This window comes from Pollicipes pollicipes, unplaced genomic scaffold (assembly GCF_011947565.3).
Source record: "Pollicipes pollicipes isolate AB1234 unplaced genomic scaffold, Ppol_2.1 Scaffold_4881;HRSCAF=5763_pilon_pilon_pilon, whole genome shotgun sequence".
Classification (NCBI taxonomy): domain Eukaryota; kingdom Metazoa; phylum Arthropoda; class Thecostraca; order Pollicipedomorpha; family Pollicipedidae; genus Pollicipes; species Pollicipes pollicipes.
In genome coordinates this window covers 8,870,867-8,894,452 of record NW_023596576.1, presented here as the reverse complement: position 1 = coordinate 8,894,452, position 23,586 = coordinate 8,870,867, and the positions used below count along the sequence as shown (strand labels likewise).

General features: G+C 51.5%; 1 protein-coding gene across 1 annotated transcript; it reads right to left on the bottom strand.

The window, feature by feature from the left end:
* Window positions 1-5,138: 5,138 nt before the first annotated feature.
* LOC119099760 (aristaless homeobox protein-like) lies at window positions 5,139-22,394 on the bottom strand. Its single transcript, XM_037222823.1, has 5 exons — window positions 22,372-22,394; window positions 20,692-21,047; window positions 9,607-9,709; window positions 9,061-9,205; window positions 5,139-5,204 (listed from the first exon to the last, which is right to left on the bottom strand). The coding sequence occupies exons 1-5, from the start codon at window positions 22,392-22,394 to the stop codon at window positions 5,139-5,141; spliced, it is 693 nt and encodes a 230-aa protein (XP_037078718.1).
* Between the last annotated feature and the right edge of the window lie 1,192 nt (window positions 22,395-23,586).

Below are 23,586 nucleotides of genomic sequence, written 5' to 3'. Positions count from 1 at the left end.
CAACGCGGTAAGTTACTGTCATGTTCCGAACCGCTCTGTCAGGAGTTTTAGTGATGGACAATGGATTATCAGATGACGTAATGTTCGTGTGAACGCAAACTTCCTGAGCACCATCCAATCGGCGATCGGTGCTGTGAGAATGCCGGGTACAGGGTTCCGCGCTGACTCGTACCGCTGTCGCTATGGGATGCTTCGGGCGCATTGGGATGCCCCATCGTAGGGTGCTAATGCGGTGAAGCTTAGTTGGCAGTGTCATGCGGACGACTTGATAGAGCAACCAATACAATGTCTTCATGCTTCATGTCTTTTGCGCTCATCGTTCCACGTTTTGCCTTCGGCACTGTAAGTTGCTCGCACGCGCTCAATGTTCAGTGTCACCTGTCAGCCCCCACCTGCTCAATGTGTGCAGGAACATCCAGCGAGCCGGCCCAGTCAGAACGTCGCGTCAGGATGGCCAGGTGCCCCCGCGTTCAGCGGGGTCAGAGGAGCACAGACCGCTAGCAGCGAGATGGAGAGCACCATATGGTCGCTGTAGTAGTCGCCATGCACCAACTCTCAAAATCACAGCAATTTTAGCTGTTTTTCCATTGAAAGGCACGCTGTGGTGGCTTGGCTACCTCGGCTTTTCGCAATGCTCTCCGGCTCTGGGTAGCAGCCTCGGCCCCCTGAGACCAGGCCAGCATGCGTCTTTTTGGAGCAGTGCGTTTCCGTGCCTGAAATATCCCAGAACAACATCGGGCTGCCTAAGCCGCTGTTATTGCCGCATAAATCGTAGGGAATGTGGTGCCGGATCACAGAAATTACGGCGGTTTGGCGTGGCGCTAGATGGACAATAAAATGGAATAATGCCACTTACGCTAATACAGAAAAGCCGTCTTGACACGACGTTAAATGTCATACTTTGCACACCAAGACCGCAACCCACATGCTAGGAATCCCGATAAGATCTGAGTTACAGATGGCATCAAGAGAAGGCAAGCCAGTGGTTGAGACGATACAGTATGTGAGGTAAGAGTTAGGTGAATTTGGAAGAATGAGGTGCTGACCGCATCGGCTTGAAAAGGGAAGTTTTTTTATAAATTTGGTCCGAACCCTTGGAATTGACGGATTTCTGGGATTACCGTTCACACTAAGCAGTGCTTGTTGTGTGAGCCCTGACTCCAACCATCCGATCGCGCAATTCCAGGCAAGGGCAGAATTTAGTGGCGAAAGCCTAGCGTGCCGCAATGCTCGGCACGGTCCGTCCTGCCCTCCGTCGTCAACTGACCTTTAACGCGACCGCTGCCACCGGCCGCAGGTCGTACCTGCCAAGGGCAAACAGCGAGCGCCCTAAAGCGACTCGAACCCACCATGCCATGGGTGGATGGACCGGAACGCAGGCGCTCTAACCAACTGAGCCGCCGGGACGGACATTAGGCAGCGGTCATAATTGATCGCTGCCAGTGATTGGCCCTAGAGTCAACATGGTATGCTATGCATCCATACAGATATTACGAGAAGTCGCGAAAATAGCCTTCGAGATCCCACGTGTCTGTTTCTCATGCGACATCGGTATTCGTCATCGGGGTTCCAGCTTGGGCCGAGCTCAGACTGTATGTCAAGCTCATGTTGCCCGAGCGGGCCCTTCGGACGGGGACGCTGTCAACATTGGCTGTTCTGTCTGTCAGTTACACATGTGTATACCGTCATCACGAGAGCTGAGCCGGGAAAGCCTAATCAGGCTGGTTTAAAGCTTTCTCGTCCTTGCACACCGCAGTCTACCGCTCATTGTCATGCATCCCCACCAGACGCTTTGGTTTGGCTTACTTTACAGCGCCACAGCCGCTGTGTTTATGAGGACCGTGATCCTCGGCACTAATCGCAGCGGTTAACCTAAGCACAGCATGCCCTAAGCAAACCTCGCGCCCTCGCTCTGGAGGTTCTGGAGCCTGCACATTCCCGCTGAGTCACGCCACCCTCCGCGCGGTCCTTGCCTCATCCACTGCCGCATCACTCGTGCTGGCACCATCCCACCGCGCTGGGACATGCTTCGGCCGTCAGCCACGGGACGGCTTCACGGCCGCCCCGGCGGGGACCAGCCCGAGCGCCCACATGGACCCCGGAGAGGGATCCACGGCCGCCCCGGCGGGAGACACGCCCGAACGCCCGCACGTACCCCGGAGAGGGATCCACGGCCGCCCCGGCAGGAGACACGCCCGAGCGCCCGCACGTACCCCGGAGAGGGATCCACAGCCGCCCGGCAGGAGACACGCCCGAGCGCCCGCACGGACTCATGAGAGGGATTCCTGTGAGGAATGAAGCTTGTTAGGCCGCAATATTGTCCCCCCACTCAACATCGATGTAGCCACGTCTTAAGTGCACACCCCTCCATTCCTGAATCGCACAGTCCTGAAGTGGTCATTGCTAGTCGAAAGGCTCTAATTTAAACTGACTAAGTTGTCACCGTTGCCCCGACACGTCAACTTAATGAGCTTAAGATTATCTGAAAACATCTCCAGCGCAGTTTACCAACAAATCTACATTCTGCAAACTCTTCGTGTTTCTCCTGTTCTCAGCAGAGACAGGATACAGATCACAGGCCTGGTATGGGCGTACCCGGTGAGACAACATCCGGCCACGCGATGCGTTTGAATGATGACGCCGGAGTCCCAATGGTCTCCGCTTAGTCCGCCTGAACACCATCACTGATCCTCGATAAGGCTGATTGAAACGTCCGAATCACCGCATTCGTCCACAAACTACACCCAATTTCCGGTGCGTTTTCCAATTGGAGCCCTTCCTCAAACGTATATCTCGCTTTATTTACTTTTCTAGCCTGTTCTGTCGCCCCACACATTCCATTTGCATGCGCTTTCACGGCCCGCCGTACCCAGCGGGGCTGTGAGGTGACAATAGCTGGAGCAGCGGGGGGCGGGGGCGCCCTCGGCCCCCGGCCCGGCCGCCGCGCCGACCGTCCGACCCCGACGCGAACGGCGCCGGCTCGGCCCCGGCCCGGCCACCCTGTGATTGGCCTGTATTCAGGACCGGCGATACTCTGTCGCCGCTATGTAGTTCGGCGCGTTCAATGGAAGCCGCGCCAAACCCCAGGGTTGAGGCCGGCCCCTGTCGTAAGCCGGCGCTAATAGACGGGGACGGACGCGTCTCCGCGGAGGGTTCGTGCGGTTTGTTTAGCGGGCTGGATTGTCAATAAAGAAGACAGATAAAGGGAGATCTGTTAGGGTATGAGGGATTGATTAGTGGTGATCGGAAGAAAACATCGGGCTTGACAGAATATAAGACTGATGAACAATATACAAATGTCAGCTGAATACGATGGATTTCAATGGAAGGGGTTGGATGAGACGGTAAATAGAAACGTTTAGTTGCCACATATCTCGTTTCCTATTCCCTTATTGATTCATCAGCAACTGGTCTATCCATTTGTAAGGAATTTTCATTTTCATTCATTTTCCAAGCATTTCGAGCATCACAGGCGGCGGCCAGCTCATGTCAGAACATTGAGCAATAATACCGATTTACCTCGACTGATCTGGTTTCCTTAAGAGCAGTTGCTCTCAGGATTTCCCGAAAAAAGCGAAGATTTCAAAACTCTTTGTAAGTGCTACAGTTAATGTAGATAGGTAAATAAACCGCGCCACAATGCTAAGAAAATCGCAAATCGATCGCCGATCCGAACATTTTCCGTTTGTTGTCGTCTCGACGGCCATGACTCGGACTGAGGACGCAGATATTGTTAAATATTTCATAATTAACTCGTCTCTTTCATCATGAAAGCAAGCCGTTCTGATATGAGCATGCCCGATACATTTCAGCAATTACAGATCACATTGGTAAACATGTCCGGCAGTTTTTCTGATGTCTCATGGTTGATCTTGCCACGCTGTCAGCCATGCTTCCAGGAGGAAAGAAGCACCCTTTGCGATTGGAGCCAGTACAACGTACGACGATTCCTCGCATGTCCGTAGCTTCCCAACATGGCGAGGCCAAGTGACCAGCTTTCTACATGTTCGAAGTAATTTGTTGGCCGTGCGCTTCCCCGGAAACCTCGAGTACATCGTTATGTGACACGCAGCCATATACTGTCACGCATACAGAAGACTGTTGTGAGATCAATGAATTAGTTCGACATCTTTGTCGTGCCTTTATCATGTTGAGCAACTTGATTTGGCCCTGGTTCCTATTTTGATGGGGAATTTGGAAGTGTACGCCTTTTCTCCTTACACGCCAGACTATCTCGATGAACTGCAGCTTTTAAAACTGTCACTTTCTTTATGTCACTTTATTGCAGCCAAGCACCCCGAGCCGTTTGCTTCGGCTGTCGATCCGTACCTTACACGTCACGTTGCATTTCGATCTGACAGCTAAGTATCAGTGGCCAACACAAGCTGACCGACTGAAGCCGTGCGTCATGACGCAGTCAACTGTCGTCTGGTTCCAGGTGCGACAGATGGTGGGCACGCTTCGAACAATCTCCTGACGACGTAGACACGACTTAACTGAAACAGAGTGAGCCTGAGAGTTCTCTTGAAGTATGCATAACTCCCTTGCAACATGCACATCTCGTCTGCGGCAGTTACAAGTCCTGCAGCAGTTACAGCAGTTCGCTACAGCAGTTCATCTGCGGTAGTTACAACGCCTGCAGCAGACAAGTTCGTCTGCAGCAGTTACAACTCCTGCAGCAGACACAGTTCGTTTGCTGCAGTTTCAGCTCCTGCAGCAGACACAGTTCGTCTGCTGTAATTACAGATTCTGCAGCAGACACAATTTGCCCGCAGCAGTTACAGCTCCTGCAGCAGACACAGTTCGTCTGCAGCAGTTACAGCTCCTGCAGCAAACACAGTTCGTTTGCTGTAGTTACAGCTCCTGGGGCAAACACGGGTCACCTGGACATTACAGCGAACAGTTCGCCGCGGATAAACAAGCCTGGGTGCCTGACCGGTACAAACGTCAGATTGCACGCATGCCTCGAACCTGGGAGGCTGCAAGCATGCGTCGTACTGGACACTCATGTCCTTTCATTCACGAGGTGAGTGTTCTGTCATTAAGCCACCGTTCTAGTTACAGAACATGATCAAACCGGTGTCTCCCACATCGCTGACTGTCTACCAAAGACTTAGCACTACCCAGCCTGCTGGCGTTCACGACACCACACTAATGCGCCGGCGCCGGTGGTCCCATGACTGGGCGTGGTCGTGCCCCACCACCTGCCGAGAAGCCGTGAACTTCAGCGCCATCCGGTCCAGGGGTCGCCGCGTGTCACGATCAAGTCTGCTGAGGGAGCAAACCTCTGCGCCACACGGTCCACAGACTGCCGGGGTGCCGAGGGTCGAGCCCCGCTGTCTGCTGAGGGGCCGGGCCTCAGCCCCGACCTCAGCGTCACACGGTCCGCAGACTGCTTGGGTGCCGGGGGTCGAGCCCCGCCGTCTGCTGAGGGGGCGGGCCTCAGCCCCGACCTCAGCGTCGCACGGTCCGCAGACTGCCGGGGTGCCGGGGGTCGAAACCCGCCGTGTGCCGGCCGGCAGCCGCCAGAGCCGGCGGGCCGAGGTGGCCCGGCTCCAGTGAAAGCAGCCGCGGCAGCCGCAGGGAGCTCAGAAAGAGCGACGGAAGCAGTAGCGGCACGGGCCGGCAGAGACCGGCCTCTGGGCCCAGCCCAGCCGCTGCCGCCGCCGCTGCTGCCGCTGTCGCCGCCTCGGCGCCTCCTGTGGCAACACAGCAACAGTTAGGACCACGCTGAAAGTGGTCACGGTGGGCGAAAAGGAAGTTTATCTATATCTTCTTGCAACGTTTGCCCTTGAAAGTGCAAATACGCTATATAAAGTTTTTGAAGAGTTGAATGACAAAATAACTGTCCTGCAGATGACAACTTACAAAATGTCCGTGTGTATCCGGAGATGGTCAGCCATCCCCGCCACATTGAGAACAGCCGGAGAGCAGAATTCACCATGTTTTCAACAAGGTTTAACATTTCAAATTAAGCATGGCGTAAGAGAAAATCTTCTAAAGCAACCTTTGTGCACCTCACCCTGCCCCACGCACTCGCGCACGCTTTTCAGGGCGGCCCGTGTTTGTGTGTGTGGGGGGGGGGGGTGAAGCTTGCTTACCCGGGGTGAATCGGTTGACAAAGATAGTGCTAGGACTACTTCTACCGGCGTATTTTTCACGTTTCCTCCACTTGGCTCTTCGGTTTTGAAACCACACCTGTGAATATATTGCATCACTGACACAACGATTTTTACATGCATGTGCCTATCTCTTATCTCCGTAAGTCTGTGACGAGGCGGATGAAGCCCGAAGATCAATGCGATTTTACTCGAACCAATCCGGTCTTTCGTTAATGTATCTCTTTGTGAATCCTTTAGTCCCTTAACTTTCTTTGGTCATAGTGCTTTTTTGCTGCTCAGTATTTTTGCCGAAATATTGCAAAAAGGAGAACGCTAAGCGTATCTTCAACGGGCATCAAATCTACAGTCCATTGTTACTGCGCTGTCGGAATAAAGGACAGGTTGATAAGGAAAACAACAGCTAAAAATAACTGCAGTTACTAAAAAGTAAGCCAAATTCGTTCGAAAACACACCTTTTAGGCGGTTAAGTTTCTGGGTCTTCGGTGACAGTACCTATTCTCAATCATTTACATAAATCGCCGCGATGCATGGTGTCATAGAATAAGCATCTCAAGGATCTGTCCATGTGACTGCGATATCCATGTGCGACATCTGTGGGCCTGATGCCAACAACCGTGTGAGGCTGTCTGGCGACCGCTGTGTTGACTTCGTACCAGTGGGGCATGATATTTGGCGGCGAATGGGTGAGCAGTAGTCTCATTTAGAAAGCACGTCTTATAGTATGGTACATCGAACCATCTCAACGTTACTCATTCAACTGTGCCACGTTAGCGATGGTGAATTTCAGACGTTTAAGCATTTGACTTGATGGCAGCTCTGATATGTATGGCGAAGCCCGTGTACACACATGGGGATTTTTTGTAATGCGCATTTGCACACTATGGCAATAATTTCCGTTTACTTGTAAAATTCCTGATATCAGGTGAGCAGCAAGCTATTGACGTAACGTTACGCAGCTGATGATACCATGCATTATGTAGATGTTGGTCAAGTTTTCTCTGCCGTGTGTTCAATGATATGCAATTTAAAATCCTTTTGACAATGCTAATCTTTGCTGGCGGAAGGTTTTTCATTTGAAGGCCCATACATTGGGCTAAGCTAGTTTTGGAAAAATACCATACATTATCGAATCAGTTTGTGATTTGCTGACGCATGCGCACGCCCTTCCACTTTCTATATTAGTGTGAACATTAAAGCGCAGAAGTTTCAAGGACTGTCTTTCAGCTCTAACTGGGACTGAAGCATTCATCGCTTCTGTGACGCCTATTGTTCCACTCAAGAGCTCGAAAGTAGAGAGTCCGCAAGTTCATCAGTTGTACCATAGTCCATTTGAACTTTCCGCGTAATCTTTTCAGGAAAATTTCAGACGCCGAATCAGCTTTTCGTCGTTCATCTGGTTGCAGAATTTAATCAAAGACGTATCAGGCCAGGAAATTGCTCGGAACTGCTACTCCACGAGCGAGCGAGGCAATTTGGTCCTTTTCAGTCATTTCCATTGAGGAAATCGGACAATACAACTAATCTGGCTTAATTTGTCGTCGTTCGTAGTTAAAGTCGGCGGGCGAGTAAAAGACCGCCCCATCTGAAGAGTGACGCGGGCAGGGCGTGCTGATCGGCCGACTGAATGTGACGGCTAATTGGCTCCCTCTCTCTCAATTTGATTCAATCGGAGATGGGCCGGCAATCACGCGGCACTCGAAGCGTAGCGCAGTGCGCTAATGCAACGTGTATTATCAAACATGCGATGTGGCAGAGTGCCCCGTAATCGGGACTAATGCTTTATTTGACGGATGATGATTGGTAGATTTTCATTGTGGTCTCAGGAAACTGTCTCAAAAAGCCAAGTACAAAATACCATAAAGAAATTTCGGATTGAATAAGACGTCAGCTTGGTGACATACCACGCGATCTGACTTATAAGCTATGCCGACATGAACATATCACATGCCAGAGGCTCCCTCCTGATTCGCTGCTTGAAAAGTTAAGGCAGGTAATGCCGGTAGCAGCATTCCCAACAACTTAATATCGGCTCGGCCTTGTGACGCAACATTTCTCAGTTAACCTTTGAAAGCTGTTTTGCGCTCATGGACCGCTCCCATTTTAAACGTTCCAGAGCTGACAATTATCTGTTCAATTCACAGCCCCCTGCAAATAACGACCCCAATTCATCGTTGATCGAACTACTACGACACGTTTGCTCAGTGCACATCTTCGATCTTGTGTACATTATTTCCCCGTGTATACTACAAGCGCCTTTCTGTTGGGTGACCTGGCATGCCCCTAGTCCAGCACGTTATCGACACCGGTATCAGACGGGCGTGCAGCTATGTCATGTATTGTCACACAGGTGGTGTGTGTGCGTCCAATGCACCGTGTCCTCAATCAATCGCGTCAACCTCGTCAAGGCACCTCACCGCGTTCAGTGCACCGCGTCCTCAATCTATCGCGTCAACCTCGTCTAGGCGCCTCACCGCGTCCAATGCAGACATCTGCGCCGCATGTCCGACTGAATACGAGGACGGGCGCACTGACAGATGGACAGACACATTGATAGACGCAGACACGCTGATGGATTGTCAGACACGCTGACAGATGGACAGACACACTGAGAGATGGACAGACACATGCTACTAAACGTGTTGTATAGAGCTGCTCGTATGAAAAATTCTCCCTCATTCGTCCATTGTTGTTCGGAAAAATCTATGAGTTTCACCTGCTAGGTGAGCGTTGGTACAGGGAGACAAAAGAACAAACAAAAATAACTACCTCTAACTTTGCCGAATTCGACATGACGGGATAAAATATAACTTATAGTGTATTGTCGTCAGCAACACGTATGCAACATGCGGTGCAGAGCAGTTTCACTTCCTGATCACGCTGCACACACAACAGCCGAGGCCATGGATGGAACTGTGCTCCTGCAGAGCGGACACCTACCTGCACCCTGGCTTCGGTTAAGTCCAGCCGAAGGGCAAGCTCCTCGCGCGTGAACACGTCCGGGTACTGGGACCTGTCAAACGCCCTCTCCAGCGCATGCAGCTGGTATGTGGTGAACGTGGTCCGCGAGCGACGGATTTTCCGCCTGAAAACAGTTCAATGTGTTAAAATGGTTAATACTAATGCAAATCAAACACGGCACAGGGCTCTGAGTTCAACCTTAAAAGCCCACAACATGGTTTTCTGATGATACTTTTTGCGTCAAACAGACTTCAGGCGGAATGTTAAACATGAAGCCAGACAGGAAAAGCAGAAACAAATCTCGGTTGTCATTCATAGTTGTAATTCTTGCGATTGATGCGTGAGATTACGACAGTGAGCGAAATATTGGTTGCATGCATGTGAAAAAAGAGAAACTGAAGTGGCCGGCCATGCCAGTTTTATTATTTGACCTCCGAAGGCGAATCGGAACAGGATGCTTGCGCCCTGGTCTGCATTTGCATGGAACAACGCAAGCGCATCTCACCTGTACGGTGCACCACTTACTCTAACTTGTCGGTTGGTTCCTTTCCCGAGGCGTCATCGGCGCCTCTGTCTGTGTTCTCTTTTGGCTGTAGGCGACTGGAGGGTACGGAGTCTCGCCGGCTACCTGCACCACATGGCAGACGAGGGTCGGTTGACGCGCTGCATGCCACGGCGGCTTCTGGCTCCGTTCACGGGTCTGATTTGGCGATAATGATAACCTGTCATTTGCGCATATCCAAACGCTGATATTTGTATGAGGTTTATTCGGGAAGATAGTTTCATGTAAATGCAGGCGCATGACTTGACTGCTTCGTTGGTGATGGGCTCAGAAGTTCCGCCGAGTATGGTCCGTGTGGTCTATTGTTGGTATCCCTGACATCAATACCCAGGCGTGCGGCACATGCCATGGCTCTAGCTTAGCCTATCAACCAGAGAATGCTCGCGATTTTTTAACTTTTTTTTTGCCACGCTATGGAACAATCTGTCGTGGCAATGTTTCCGCTTTCATGCCTTGGATATAAAGGAAACGAGCCCATCTGGTAATGAACTTCGAACTTCAGCATCTGTCACAGCGTCGAGGGGCTGAGCCGGAAAGAAATTATTTCAACTTCCCTTGAAATACGCCCGCAAACGTGTTTCCTCTGATCTCCACCCACCTTCTTCACAAAACTGGGGGAGGGAAGAGGAGGGACTGAAGTCTCGTCAACTGCATAGGAAACTAGACCCCTGTTAATTAAGCACCTAATCCCGAGGATTATGATCCCACTTCTCATCGGTATAGATGCGACAATTCCAGCATCTACGCACACTTGTTTCGGGTCACCACGCTTGGCACGTTTTGTGATCTGGTTTTGTCTGACATCGCCTCATTAAATGCAACAGGACAAATGCGTCGTCTGGAGCCCTCCGCACTGCAAGACCGATGTCTAATGCAATTATTGCTGGAGACTATCCGGTAGGGTAAGAGCACGCTGAAATCGATTTCTCTCCTCCGTCGAGTGGATGATTGCTGCGTCCCGGGGAGGGGAGGGTCGGCAGCTGGCGTCAATGGCCCTTGACGTCTTAATAGCTCAGAAACAATGCAGCCGAATCGAGCCGGTTTTATTACAGCGTCCTCAGACAGGGTGCTTGCGGTCTAAGCACCATTTGTTAAACAGAAGCTCCCTCCCTCCGTTCCCTGCTCCGAATGAAAGGCTGCAGTACCAAGCAGTATGGCTCCACGCTGTGAGGCGAGTCGACTGTCCCACCGCGCACGGTCATCTCTGCCCTGTCCTGACCGGCACAGCGATCTAAACAGAGTTAAGCACAACCTGCCGCAAACTTTGGAAGAAGATGTCGCCCACCAGTGCCAGCTTAACACCCTTATCACAAACATGCGCTGCGAGTGTCACCATGTTTAGTCTCACGGTTGCTGGCCTGAGATTAAAAAGTCAAGGAAATCACCATCGGCCAAATCTATGCTTCCCCACCGTCCTTGACTCGACATATTGAGACATTCACATTCAAAGCAACTGAATGTGTCGTTGCTTATCTGTAATGCACACCATTATCAATTATTGCCTGAACCCAAACCACTGTACGCACAAGGCACACACTGCAGGCAGTGAGCGGCTGGAATAGCGGCGATTCACTTCCCGCTCCTGTGGTGTGCGTGTGTGTGATGGGGGGCACCCCCTCCGGTCACTTCCTCCCCGCCGGCCAGCCCGCCCGGCCCGCTACCTACGCGAGACACCCGACGCGGCGGCAGTCGGCGCACGTGATTACATCTAATTAGGCCTCTTTTAATTCCAATCACACCTGATCTGACATAATAGGACGGACCGCTTTGTCGGTTTCGGCTGGGTGGTCTCCCTGAACAGCTCCAGCGGCGCGTGCGGACACGTCGGCAGGGGTGAGGCTGGGCAGGCGGGGAGCTGCGCTGCCTGAGCCGGCTTTGAGCCCAACATCGGCCAGGGGACTCGGCTGAGGTAGGGTGGATGCGGGGCTGTCGTGGTGCTGACTCTGATAAGGAAATCGACGGGGAGAATTGTAACCGCTTTTGTAGAAGAACAGAACAAATGTACACCATATGACTTGTTTAATGCTATGTAACTTGGAAAGTTCATGAACTGTCGACTCAACAGAGAATACAAACGTTATTCAAATGCTTCGTGGAATCGCACTAGCTTACATAAATAACGCAAAAATTGCGATAATTTGATATCAGTATCACACAACTTACGGAGCCACACCCATACCAGTCAAAAGCGGACTGTTTACCGCCAACTCATTGCAAAAGATAGATGACATGCGGTTGTTTAGCTGTAACAACGCTTAAATGACTTCAGGGTGGCATCGTCCTGGCATCGCCAACATTTCAATGCGATACGTATGATAAAATAGGCTACGGGAAACGTTAAACCCCGCTATGCAGTTCTTTGCAGTCGGCCTTGAAATGCTAAACGAATTTAGGTGAAAGAACACCAAAATGCACCCAAAGGAGGACGTAGGAGCTAGGCTCCCCCCCCCCCCCCCCCACCCTCACCTCACCTCACCTCACTTTAGCAGCTGGAAGGCCCCACACCATGCGAAACACGGAGATGCATCACAAAAATACTATGGTGTCATACGTGATACTGAATAAAAACGATTACCACAAATTGCGAACTCCTTGGCAAAAACCTGCGAACCGGGAAGCACGGTGACCTAAAATATGCTCGGACGACGGGCGTTACATTCGTAGGAAGGAAGTGAGACGGAGGTCTTAGAGGTTTAAGGCTTCATTCTATTTATATTGTATGATATATCATACGGTGATAATAGTGCAACAACAGCAGCAGCACCCGCCGCGTTTGCGTCAGGGGACGGAGGTGCTGGCCATCCGTCGCGGCGGTATGACGGTCAACATTCGGTTCTCGGGGCTCAGCGAGTGACATTCACCGTAGGTCCGAACCGTGACCATCGTCACCGTGTTGACCACAGATCACAGATGACTCCGTCAGGAGCCTCCGGAGAGTGCCGGCAAACACTCTTGAGTTGCCTGACACTGCGCTTGTGACCCCTGGGCATGACAGCTCGCTAAAGTCACGGGTTTGTCCCGATTTTTGGCCGTTCTGGAACAGTGCCTTACACATAGAAGGAAGGTTTGAATAATACCCATGACGGTTTGCCTTCTAATCGTGTATCCAACTAGTTTCACTCTATTCAACGTTGCTACATGCAGCTCGGGCTAGATGATGATCGATACTTTAGGTTTATTGTCTAGAAGCATATTATGGTTAAACAGCAACCTTGTGCTCCGAGTTGACAGAAATTGGTGAAAAGATCGGTTCCGGTGTATGGCATCACACATACATCCAACAAATACTCAAGCGAAACCGAAGCACAAGTATGCTGTCTAACTGTAGTTTATTTTCGCTCATAACTGCCCTCCGTTTTGTCATTAAAGCCAATTATTGCTCCAGCGCGTGTCGGCGACTGACACCCTGGTTACCCCACACACGCTCCACCTGACGCGCGCGGGCGGGATCAGTGATAACTAGAGGGGTATGCGGGGTACGGCAGACGGCAATGACTGTATTCTAAGGGCACAGGTTTTAAGTTGCCCCTCACCTACTCCCTCCACGCCTACCCAACTTCTGTAACCAAATTTTTCATGCGCCCCGGGAGAAAGACTACGGTCTCAAAATAGCAAAAATCCTAAAATACATCAGCATTTGGGGAGCCGATGCTATTCGATCCGAACCTGACCACCAACGGATTTATCAAAACTAAGTTCATACAGCAGCGAACGCCAAAAAGTCGTCGACTGACTGCATGACTGTTCGTTTCACAGACAGAGATATGGACTCTCGACGCCCCGCCCAAACCCACAAGACACTAATCGGTGCAATCAAAGATGATATAACACCGAAAGCTTCCAGTCTCATTTCTTTATAATTTTGATATCGTAACCACACTAGTCAAAACCAAAACATCGTCTGCAACACCATGCGTTTTTGGTGTGGAGGCAGACATGGCACATGGCCCTCGTGACCCCTCCCCCCCCCCGTGGCGTTGGTACCCGCTAACCTGGACTGTGCTGCTCTGAGGGCGTCCCCTCCAACAGGCGGCCGTGCCCCAGGATGCGGTCGATGCTGTAGGCCGTCTGCCGGGGCGGCGGCCCGGCCATAGCGCGGCTCGTCGTCCTGAAGGGGAGTCCTGCTGGCGCGCCCCACCTCCGTCTCAGACCCGACACGGCGCCCACCTGATCTGTATCTATATCAGCCGCGATTAAAAGGCAATGCGTGGACGCCTGGTGTGATTTGTGAGCTTCCGTTGAAGCGCCGGGCGTGTTTACTACGCACAACCAATGAGGTTCCGGCTTTCCTTAGCAATGACCAATCAGGTGTCGTGTCTTGTGTGGGGGCGGAGCGTCGAGAGCCTCTATCCTTGCCTGTGGAAGGAACGGACATGCAGCCAGTCGACGATTTGGATGTCAATTTGGCGTTCGTTGTGAGAATGAAATCGAGCTATTAAGTCTGCTGGTACCCATTTTTGGTATGATTAATATGAGATCTTAACACTTATTTATTCCAAAATTTGTGTTACTTATGACCTGTTACCTCAGCGTGTCGTCGCAGGATTTCTCAATGGCTGGGGGAGAGGGCCAGCTCAGCATGCTTGTTGGTCCCCCGCCCCCCCCCCCGTTTTAGTGTTCTTTAAGAGCAGGAAGCGGTTAAAACAACATCTCAGGTTTGAATCTACTTAATGTTGCATAAGTGCATCGATTTAAGTGTATTCATCCTTTATTCGCAAGCCTGGTAATGCATTTCAGGACTTCATGAGGAGGGCCCGAGCATTGGTTACCCGTTTGGATATGCCCCTGATCTTCAGCCTTTTTTACCCGGGATCGAATTTCATACTCCAAGCGACCCCACCCCTCGTTCTTAAAAGCGTATATGGCGCGTAACTGCACGGAGAACTTGACCGCCATAGTGGCCTCTAAATCTAGCTCATCTTGATTTTCTTCTTAAGTGTCATGTTGTCGGGGACGACGTAGCGAGATGAGAAACATGAAAACGAAAAAGATCGGAGGCGTATTTGTTTAGGTCGGAAATAAAAGCATGACAACTTACACGCTTGATCCCTTACACACCAGCATCCTTATGCACTTTGGCAAAAGGCGTTTTTGTCGCTCGTGACTGAGTCGAGGTGAAGCGTGAAGGTAGTTAAACATTTAGACGCTCCCTCGGTGCGACCAAGAAGAAGAAGAAGGAGAGAACGTGCCGTGCCGTTTTCCCATGGCGATGTCATGGTAGAAGAGACAAAATGTTGCTCCCGCGTATGATGAATGGGATTCGCGCCGGTGCAGCGATGACGACTATGGTAATATGGATATATATATATATATATATATATATATATATATATATATGTATATATATATATGCACAAATATATATATATATATATATATATATATATATATACATATATTTATTTACAAATATATATATATATATATATATACACAAATATATATATATATATATATATATATATATATATATACATCGGACTCCTGTGCCAATCGCTCACACTGTTTAAAGCGTGCCATCATTTGCAAATGCATCAATGGCATTGGTCAAATGGCCTTGGCCAGCTTGTCAAATGGCCCTGGTGGTCCTGACCTGATCCGGGACTGTCATGTCCCGAGGTCCATAGTCATCGGCGGTGGTGTTTCGAACGACTGAGGTTTCGTGGTGACCTGCCCCACGCGGCCAGGACGCAGTTGACAGAGTCGCTGGCTTTCACAAAGGCCATTTGTATTACCCGTTGCCAGCATCTGCTTAGATATCGCCTCCCTGACGCGCTTGTTTTCCTACATATGCATACTTGCTACTGAGTCCAGTGGCGCACCAAAGGGTAGTCTTGGGAGCCGGGGCTCCCCACCTTAACACTCTGTTGACTAACTATGAAGTTTGTCACAGGAGACCAAAATGTCTTACGCCACACGTTAGGACGCCATATAATCCGCGCAGAGCGGCGGTCCTAAGCCTAGATGCATTGGTAGCGCTGAACTAAACAGGGGGCGCCCGAAACTAAAACAAAAGTCATCACAAATTCGCAAAGATTGGTGTCGCTCAGCCCTGCGCAGAGCTGTGTACTAAGCTGAGACAGAGGACCAGGGTCTAGGTAGCAGGGTGGCCAATGCTTCATAAAAGATCTCAGTTTGAGCAGAGGAGCGCCCGGATATCCTAACGGAGTGGTGCACCAAGCTGAAGTCAAGAGGCGCCCCCAGGCGGGTAGGTAGACACAACTCGCAAGCTCAGCTACAAGAGATTATCAGGCCCCAGTACAGAGACGGCTTTAAATTCAGGCAGAGGAGTGCCCAAACAGAAGAAAAGAAGTACGCCGAATCTGCGGAGAGATGCGAGCCAGCAAGCGCCAGTGCTAACGCCCCCTAGTACCAGCAGGTAAGCGCCTCTAAATAAAGGCAGATGGAGCCCATAAGTGTTGATATAGGAGCGCTCCAGGCACAATCAGAAGCCCCTTATAAGCGGCAGGACGCCAACACACACGTAGAAAGGTACCCCAGGCGCACGTTGATGTGCGCCCCAAGCGCAGCTAGGGCGACGCTCAGAAGACCGGATAGACGAGCACCATGAACCCAACCGGATCTCAGTCGCCTAGGTACATAGCAAACCCAAGACCAAGTCCGAGGCCTGCCGGACCAAAACATTGCGACGCCTCAAACTGAAGAAAAAATCTAAGTTAAACTTAGACTCGGCAACGGTAGGAAGAGGGCGCTTACAAGCTTAGAGAGAGGACAGTTCTAGGTCTGGGTAGACGGCAACCCACAAATGGAAGCACTCTTGAACCCTTCAAACCTGGATGGGTGCCCCAAGTCAAGTCAATGGGGCATCCCAAATGCAAGCATATGGATGCACCTCATGTCTAGTTAGGTAGCACTCTAAATCCCGATAAGTTGATTTTGAAAGAGCTAAACTCAGGCGAAAGGGAGGCTTTACGCCTTCAAACCAAATCTGCGCAGCAGGAAGCTGAGGCTGAGAAACCCTTAACACGCGCCCGGGTGGCCGGTCGAATGCCCTTTGCTCCGGTGGGGGAGGTTAGCTGACCCCTGAGATCTCAAAGATGAAGAGACTTAAATACTCCAAATTCACATGATCAACTGACCTTTGCGTTTTCTCGCTTGTGCCAAAAATTGAGGTTCTTAGGTCATGACGTTTGGGCCAAACAAGGTCAAACAAAACCAAACTCCAGATTATCGTCCAATGCGCCCTCAGACCTCCTTACGCAAGCGCCTGGAACCTAGATACCTATTCGAAGCAAAAGTCCACTGGCGCTCATTAAAGGTCATTTTAACTTTTAGAAGGTCTTAGTGGCCAAAATCCCACGAGATTATTTTGACTTTCGCATCAAGCGTCAAGGATTACGTTTAGGTTGGATTGAACGGGCGTCAAGGATTACGCTAGGCGGTATGTTCTTAAAAACACAATACTGACCTGAGTGATTTTGGGTAGTGACCTACTCTAATTTTGAGGAAGTCCATGAACGAAAGGTTTGCGCGGCTACAACGCGACGGTCGTAAATTATTCTGTAAAAAGCTTCAGGGGGACGAAATTGCCCCGCCCCGCCCCTTCCCCCCCCCCCCCCCCCCACCACCCCGGTCGCGTGTTAAACGAAAGCAGAATAAACCTCAAAGTAAGGGGTCTACTATTTAAGGCAACTTATTACGTTTCGAAGGTAAATTACTGGGTATCGTAAGGTTTAGGAGGAGATAAACATGAGCGACGCTGTAATTATAAGTATTCGCTGTTGCCGTGGTGCAAACTGGGAATAGCAGGACATGGCTTCAGTGGGAGCCAAATGGCCGGCCCTCAACGTGCGTGCCGGCAGAAGAAATCCTCCGCTGCCGTGTTAAAAGAGGTTTATGCTAGCAATCCGCTCCACCCTTGCACTTGGGTGAAACGCAACGAACCGAGAATATCAGTAGCCTCCTGGCGACTCGGCGAAACAAGGACGTGGCTTGGTCTTTTTCAGCCCATCCACATCCGTCCGAGAGAAACCATACGTCGCCGGTGGACCAGCTTAACCAAGCGCGGCTGCTGCTGATTGTATTATTGCGAACCTTGGCGAAATCCAGCGAGTGGCTTTTCTAACGCCTCGTAAGTACATGTCATATAGATAAACACAGAACATGCAACATACGCAAATGGGGCGCAACGCCAGCGATACACATACGATGTTACTGCAGGGGGTCCAGTGACACCAAGCGAGCCCCCTGTGCAGACGAGCAGTGCTACATCCACGAGCTTCCCGAGCGCAGCTTACCTGAGCGTTGGACAGAGTTCGACGCAGGCCCCGTCAGCTCAAATGCGCTCCCCGTTACAGACAATGGCGGAAGCCTCAGCACACGACAGCGCTACTGGCGCTGCTGAACATCGGCAGCGCGCATAACTCCAAGGCAAGGTTTGCCGCCTCAGGGTTGTCGACGCCGAATGCGTCGACGCGTTGCGCCAAATGCTCTTGGAATGGATGGGTCTATTGCGGGAGTTTGAAGCCGTTTTTGTCATCCCTCACCTGGGTACGGGCATGCGAGGAAGAACGGAAGGGCATCATAACTCAGCCAGGAAAACGGGAGTTGTCACTGGTGCAGTGCCGTCATGCCGTGCGTCATGGCACATGACCTGGCATGGGCGTTCAAACCGTTATACCCTTTTCAAGGCCCCGAAGTTATCGCTGACTGGCGGCATGGTGCCCATGTTCAGCCCCTAGCCGGGGCGGCATGGTGAGGAGCTGCAGAGCCCGCGAATTCGCCTCGTGTTCATCCTCCATCGCACGAAGTATTCGTGCGAACATCACATGACAACCAGGGGTGCATGTTGTCTATGATATAACAGCTTACTGGCTTGTATCACCGCGATGGTGAGTGGGACCTGAGACTAGCCGGCTGGAGGTCCGGGGGTCACCGGCTGGGGGCCCGGGGAGCTAGACCTGGACTCACCGAATAGAGGTCAGGGGTTCTCCGGCTGAAGATCTGGGGCTCATCGGCTGGAGGGCAGGGGCTCACAGGCTAGAGATCTGGGGCTCACCGGCCAGAGATCTGGGGCTCACCGGCTAGAGATCTGGGGCTCACCGGCTAGAGATCTGGGGCTCACCGGCTAGAGATCTGGGGTTCACCGGCTAGAGATTCGGGGCTCGCCGGCTAGAGACCCGGGTTTCGCCAGCTAGATATCTGGAACCCTCAAACTGGAGACCCAGACGCAGCCGGCTGAAGACGGGAAACTAGCCCGTGAGTGAATTGTGCGTGCCTTCTGGGCGAAGGGCACACACAAGGAGGCGCAATATAATACGCAACATAGATCGCAGTGTTTTACATGTGGACATCGCATGACATATAGGTACCCTGGACCTTTTGTTTATTTACGTTGGATTTCAACAAGCGTGTGTTTAAGAGATACATGTACAGCTACGGTCCAGTGAGCGAGGTGTTCACTCCTCTTGCTTGTTGAGTTGAGAGCAGGTGATCCTTTCAGCCCACGCTGCCCGCAGACAGGGTGTGACTGCAGCGAGTTCATCGGAACTGTTTGGACGGGTTGTCAGACGACCTTCACGTGCTAACTCATACGGTAGAAAACTGCAAGCGGGGCGACTTATTTCCTGGTTAGCAGGAAACAAGCCGCAACGTCGAAGTTACGTGATTTATTGGCATGCTGGACTTATAAAATCGATGGCATATCACGCAGAGGCGGGTCCTGAAAGCCCGTGGCACACCACAAATACTTGGCCGCAAATGCCAGCGAATATGACAGGTAGTGGCGTAAAAGGGCATTTTCGAATGAATAAGATGTTGCATATCATTTCTATTTTCAAGCCAGTACGCAGGAGTCCATCCGGAAACCTCCTTCTCTTAAAAAGGCTGCATTTTCTTGCGTACGGACTGTTAAAATTCCGAAATTTATTCAACCATATGAAAGCCATTCCAGTTATATGACTTAAAAACTGGACAGCGACACACAAAACATTGACTTGGTTAGCACCAATGGCGTGGTTTACGTACGTTGCATTTGTACTGCCCACCTGCTCTAATTGCGTGCCAAAGTAACCAATCGAACTATCTCAAGCGTATCAAGATACTTTAACTTAACATGCCATATTACATCCATGTGCCGCATGCCAACGTCGCATACTACGCCGAATAGCTTATATTATGTACACGTTTGATGAATAATGCGCCGGTCAGAGGGCGGGCACGGTAGCCTGTTGACCACACGTGACGTCACTCTAGCCCGACGAGGGAACCGAGACGTCTGAAGCAAAGCTGATGGCAGCAGTGTTTTCTGAGGTCATCTGAGAGGGCTACAGGCTACAGCGACCTCGTGGAGGGGATTTTTACTGCTGTTGCCCATGGATCGACCAACCATCCATTTCTTATCTAGATCCGGGTCCATAATGCAACTCTGAAAATGTTTTCCGATGGAGTCTTCCACATAACGTTTGGTTAACGCCAACGTCGGCTTAGTTAGCAACGAACAACAGGGCTTAATAGACGAGATAAATCGATAGTAACTTGACCTAGAGAGCAGCTGTACGAGAATGAGCGGTAAAATGCTGCATGATCACAGACTAGTAATGTGATTGGCAGCCATCTTACTTGAGTTGTACTGTCATTGGTTTATTCGTTGCCGGCATTTTTTTTACCAATGTTCGGTACGTACTGAGAGAGGCGCTGCATTAGGAACTCACGAAACATGGTGTGAAATTATGGTATGAAATTAACCAATTCTCTTGCCTGAGATGTTCGTAAGTCAGTGAGGGTAGTCAGACAGCTGACGGCATGGTGGCACAACCGCTTCTATACGAGCTGTGGGAAAAACCTGCGCCGACAACACTTTTACATGCGAAACGAGTGGTTCAAGGCAGCACGTGAAACATACGCAATGCTTATCCATTGAGGGAATGCACTCGAGCCTGCTTTCGTTCATGCTTTCTCGGGCCAGGTGCCTGTGTAAGTGTTCAGTTCAGGTAGCTGTTCACGAATGGCCAGTGCCTCAGCGACATCGCGGTTGACTATCTCTGCACCGACAGAGTATGGTCGCTTTCGGCTGAGGGGCGGCTCACGCATACGGGACTGCCTCTGGGGCGTGTGGTCGCCCAGAGCCGTCTGCTTGGTCCGGTTGGTGGCGTCCCCGTAACGCCGGCTGAGGCGCGGCTCACGCGGATGGGACTGCCACTGGGGCATGTGGTCGCCCAGAGCCGTCTGCTTGATCCAGTCGGTGGCGTCCCCGTAACGTCGGCTGAGGCGCGGCTCTCGCGGATGGGACTGCCTCTGGGGCATGTGGTCGCCCAGAGCCGTCTGCTTGATCCAGTCGGTGGCGTCCCCGTAACGTCGGCTGAGGCGCGGCTCACGCGGATGGGACTGCCTCTGGGGCGTGTGGTCGCCCAGAGCCGTCTGCTTGGTCCGGTTGGTGGCGTCCCTGTAACGCTCGTCGGATCGGTGCCTGACGCAGCGCCTGGTCTTACCGGTGTGAGCTTATGAGCAGCGCGTGTGCACCACAGAGCCAGATCCAGAGGGCGGGTGGGGGGGGGGGGGGGAGGGCACGGGGTCATGGCCCTCCTTAAACCCCGAACGGGCACTTCGGCTCTGATGGGACCATGGCCGGCCGAACTGACACAATTTTTTACACAGAACGCAGCAGTGTAAGCGAAAGTAAAGAGCCCACGAGCAGACAAAAATTATTCCTTACTGATCGAGAGGGTGGTGATTGCGAGGTCCTAAAACTGCTTATGCTGTCCAGAGGCCTTACGCTGTTTCCGGGGGCCCTAAAGGTCAACATGCGTGGTCAACCTAATTGTTAAGGGTCCCTCTACGTTGCCCTTGATTTCTTTGCATTTACTCGGAGGGACCCGCACTGTTGCTGGGGCCCTGCCTGCTATCGTGCCGGGGCACTCTTTTTTAAATCAGGGACCTTCCACGGATTCTTTCCATTCGGCCAAAACGCTCTATACGCTAGAGTCGGGGACCCTATATGTTGACATACCAGGGTATTCTTGTTTGCTCAGGGGCCCTTTACGCTGGCGACGGTTAATCTTCTCGCACACTCACAATATGCTCATGGGCCATCTATGTATATTGGTTTAGGGTGCTTCCAATTTTCTGTCACTTGCTTAGGGCCTTACGCTCCTGTCTGGGGTCATCTGTTAACCTGCTTGGGCACACTCGGTCGTCTGAGGCCATCCAAACTGAGTCTTGAGCACTTCCTACTTAGATGGAGAGCCCTATGCACTTGTCGGGGCCCCTATCTGTTAACCTGCTCGGGTGCACTGGATTGTTCGGGGGCCCCGCACATTGGGTTTCGGTATTTTAATGTGGGGTCCTACGCTCCTGTCGGGGCCATCTGATGGCCTGCTCGGGTACACGCAATCTTTCGAGGGCCCTCCTTCCTGGGTTCTGGACGTCTCTTATTTGAATGGAGGTTCCTGCGCTCCTGCCGGGGCCCCTTTTGATAACATGCTCGGGCACACTCGATCGTTTGGGCTCTCTACGTTGTGCCGTGGGCATTCATTATTTGAATATGGAGCTCTTGTCGTGGGACCCCCTGACAAGAGCTCCACGCTCTTGTCAGGGGGTCCCATCTGTTAACTCGCTCTGGCACACTCTATTATTCCTGGGTCCTCCATATTGTGTACTGGGTACTTATTATTTGAATGGGTGGCCCTATATTCTTATCGGGGTACCATCTATCAAACTGCTCGGGCCAATGACGGATCCGGAAAAGGAAGGCACCGAACTGTGCTCACCCTTGCGCCCCTTGGGGACCCATAGACTCTAAACGGGCCCATAACCAGGCGGTGGGGCTTGGGGCAGCTTTCAAATACAACACAACAAAATTGGACGTCTTTACGCCTCCAGACGACCAAGAACAGTCTCAAGCAAAAGTGAAGCCCCTGAGCGGAGAAACTCATTACGCTGTCCAGAGGCGTTACGCTGATGTCGGTGCCCTATAAGTCTACTTGCCGGGTCAATCCGATCACTTGGAGGCCTTCCACTTTGCCTTTGATCTCTTTGCATTTTCTGGTAGGGCCCCACGCTGCTGTTTGGGCACTATCTGCTCACATGCCTGGGCACTCTTGATCGACCAGGGGCCCTCCACAGATTCTTCCCATTTGCCCGAAAGGCTCCATACGCTTTTGTTGGGGCCTCATATGCTGGGCGGACTCATTTACTCAGGGCCCTTCATATTGGTCTTGGATTCTTTCCACTTCCTCGGATGGCCTTATGCTGTTGTTGGGGCCAATATAAGGCGGGACACTAGCCACTCGATGCTCAGAGGCCCTTTTCATTGATCTCTGGCCCCTTCCCCTTGATCTCGTTTGCGGAGGACCCTTCACACCCATCGTAGCCCCTTCCGTTAGCCTACCCGGGCATTCCTGATCGCACAGGACATTCATTCATGCGCACTGGTCTTCGGTGCGCACCCGCACACTGGCCGCTTTGCTCGAAGGGCCCTTTTGCTATGGTTGGCGTCCTATATGTTAGCCTGTCGGGGCACTTAAATCCTTCAGAGGCCTATCACGATGGTCTTGTGCTTTTCTCGCCTGCTTTGAGGACCCATGCTTGCTAACAGAAGCCTCCTTGTTGGGCCTGCCGGCACCCATGATCGCCCAGGCTTAGTAGCTGTTGGTCTTGGTGCCTTGGCCTTAGAGCAGCAGCCGGAAATGCACCGATGAAATACATTGTATGTAATTCATTTTAATGCTAAGATATTTTGTACTCCATTATAACACATGAAGCAAGCACTCTGCATAAGTCATCAGCTGTCAGCTGATCACATCGACCAGCCGGCTTACTCTAAATATGTTTGAAATTAAGTTCGTGCTTGATTTTAATGGTATTTAACAGCCAACCTTAGCTTGTTTGCTATTTTTCCGAAAACCTTAGCCTCAAAATGACAAGATTCACAATGATCTGAAGGAAACGAATAAGTTCCAAGGCTGTGCACACGCAGCCCGCCT

Bases quoted from the DNA above. Each gene is read 5' to 3' on its own strand.
- LOC119099760 (XM_037222823.1), bottom strand. From the start codon at position 22,394: ATGGGTCCCCAAGGGGCGCAAGG. The intron at 21,048-22,371 runs GTGAGCACAGTT...CGAGCGTTACAG, and splicing joins GGTCCCCAAGGGGCGCAAGG to GGACGCCACCAACCGGACCA. The intron at 5,205-9,060 runs GTAGGTGTCCGC...GCTTCTCGGCAG, and splicing joins TAACCGAAGCCAGGGTGCAG to GTGGTGGGGCACGACCACGC.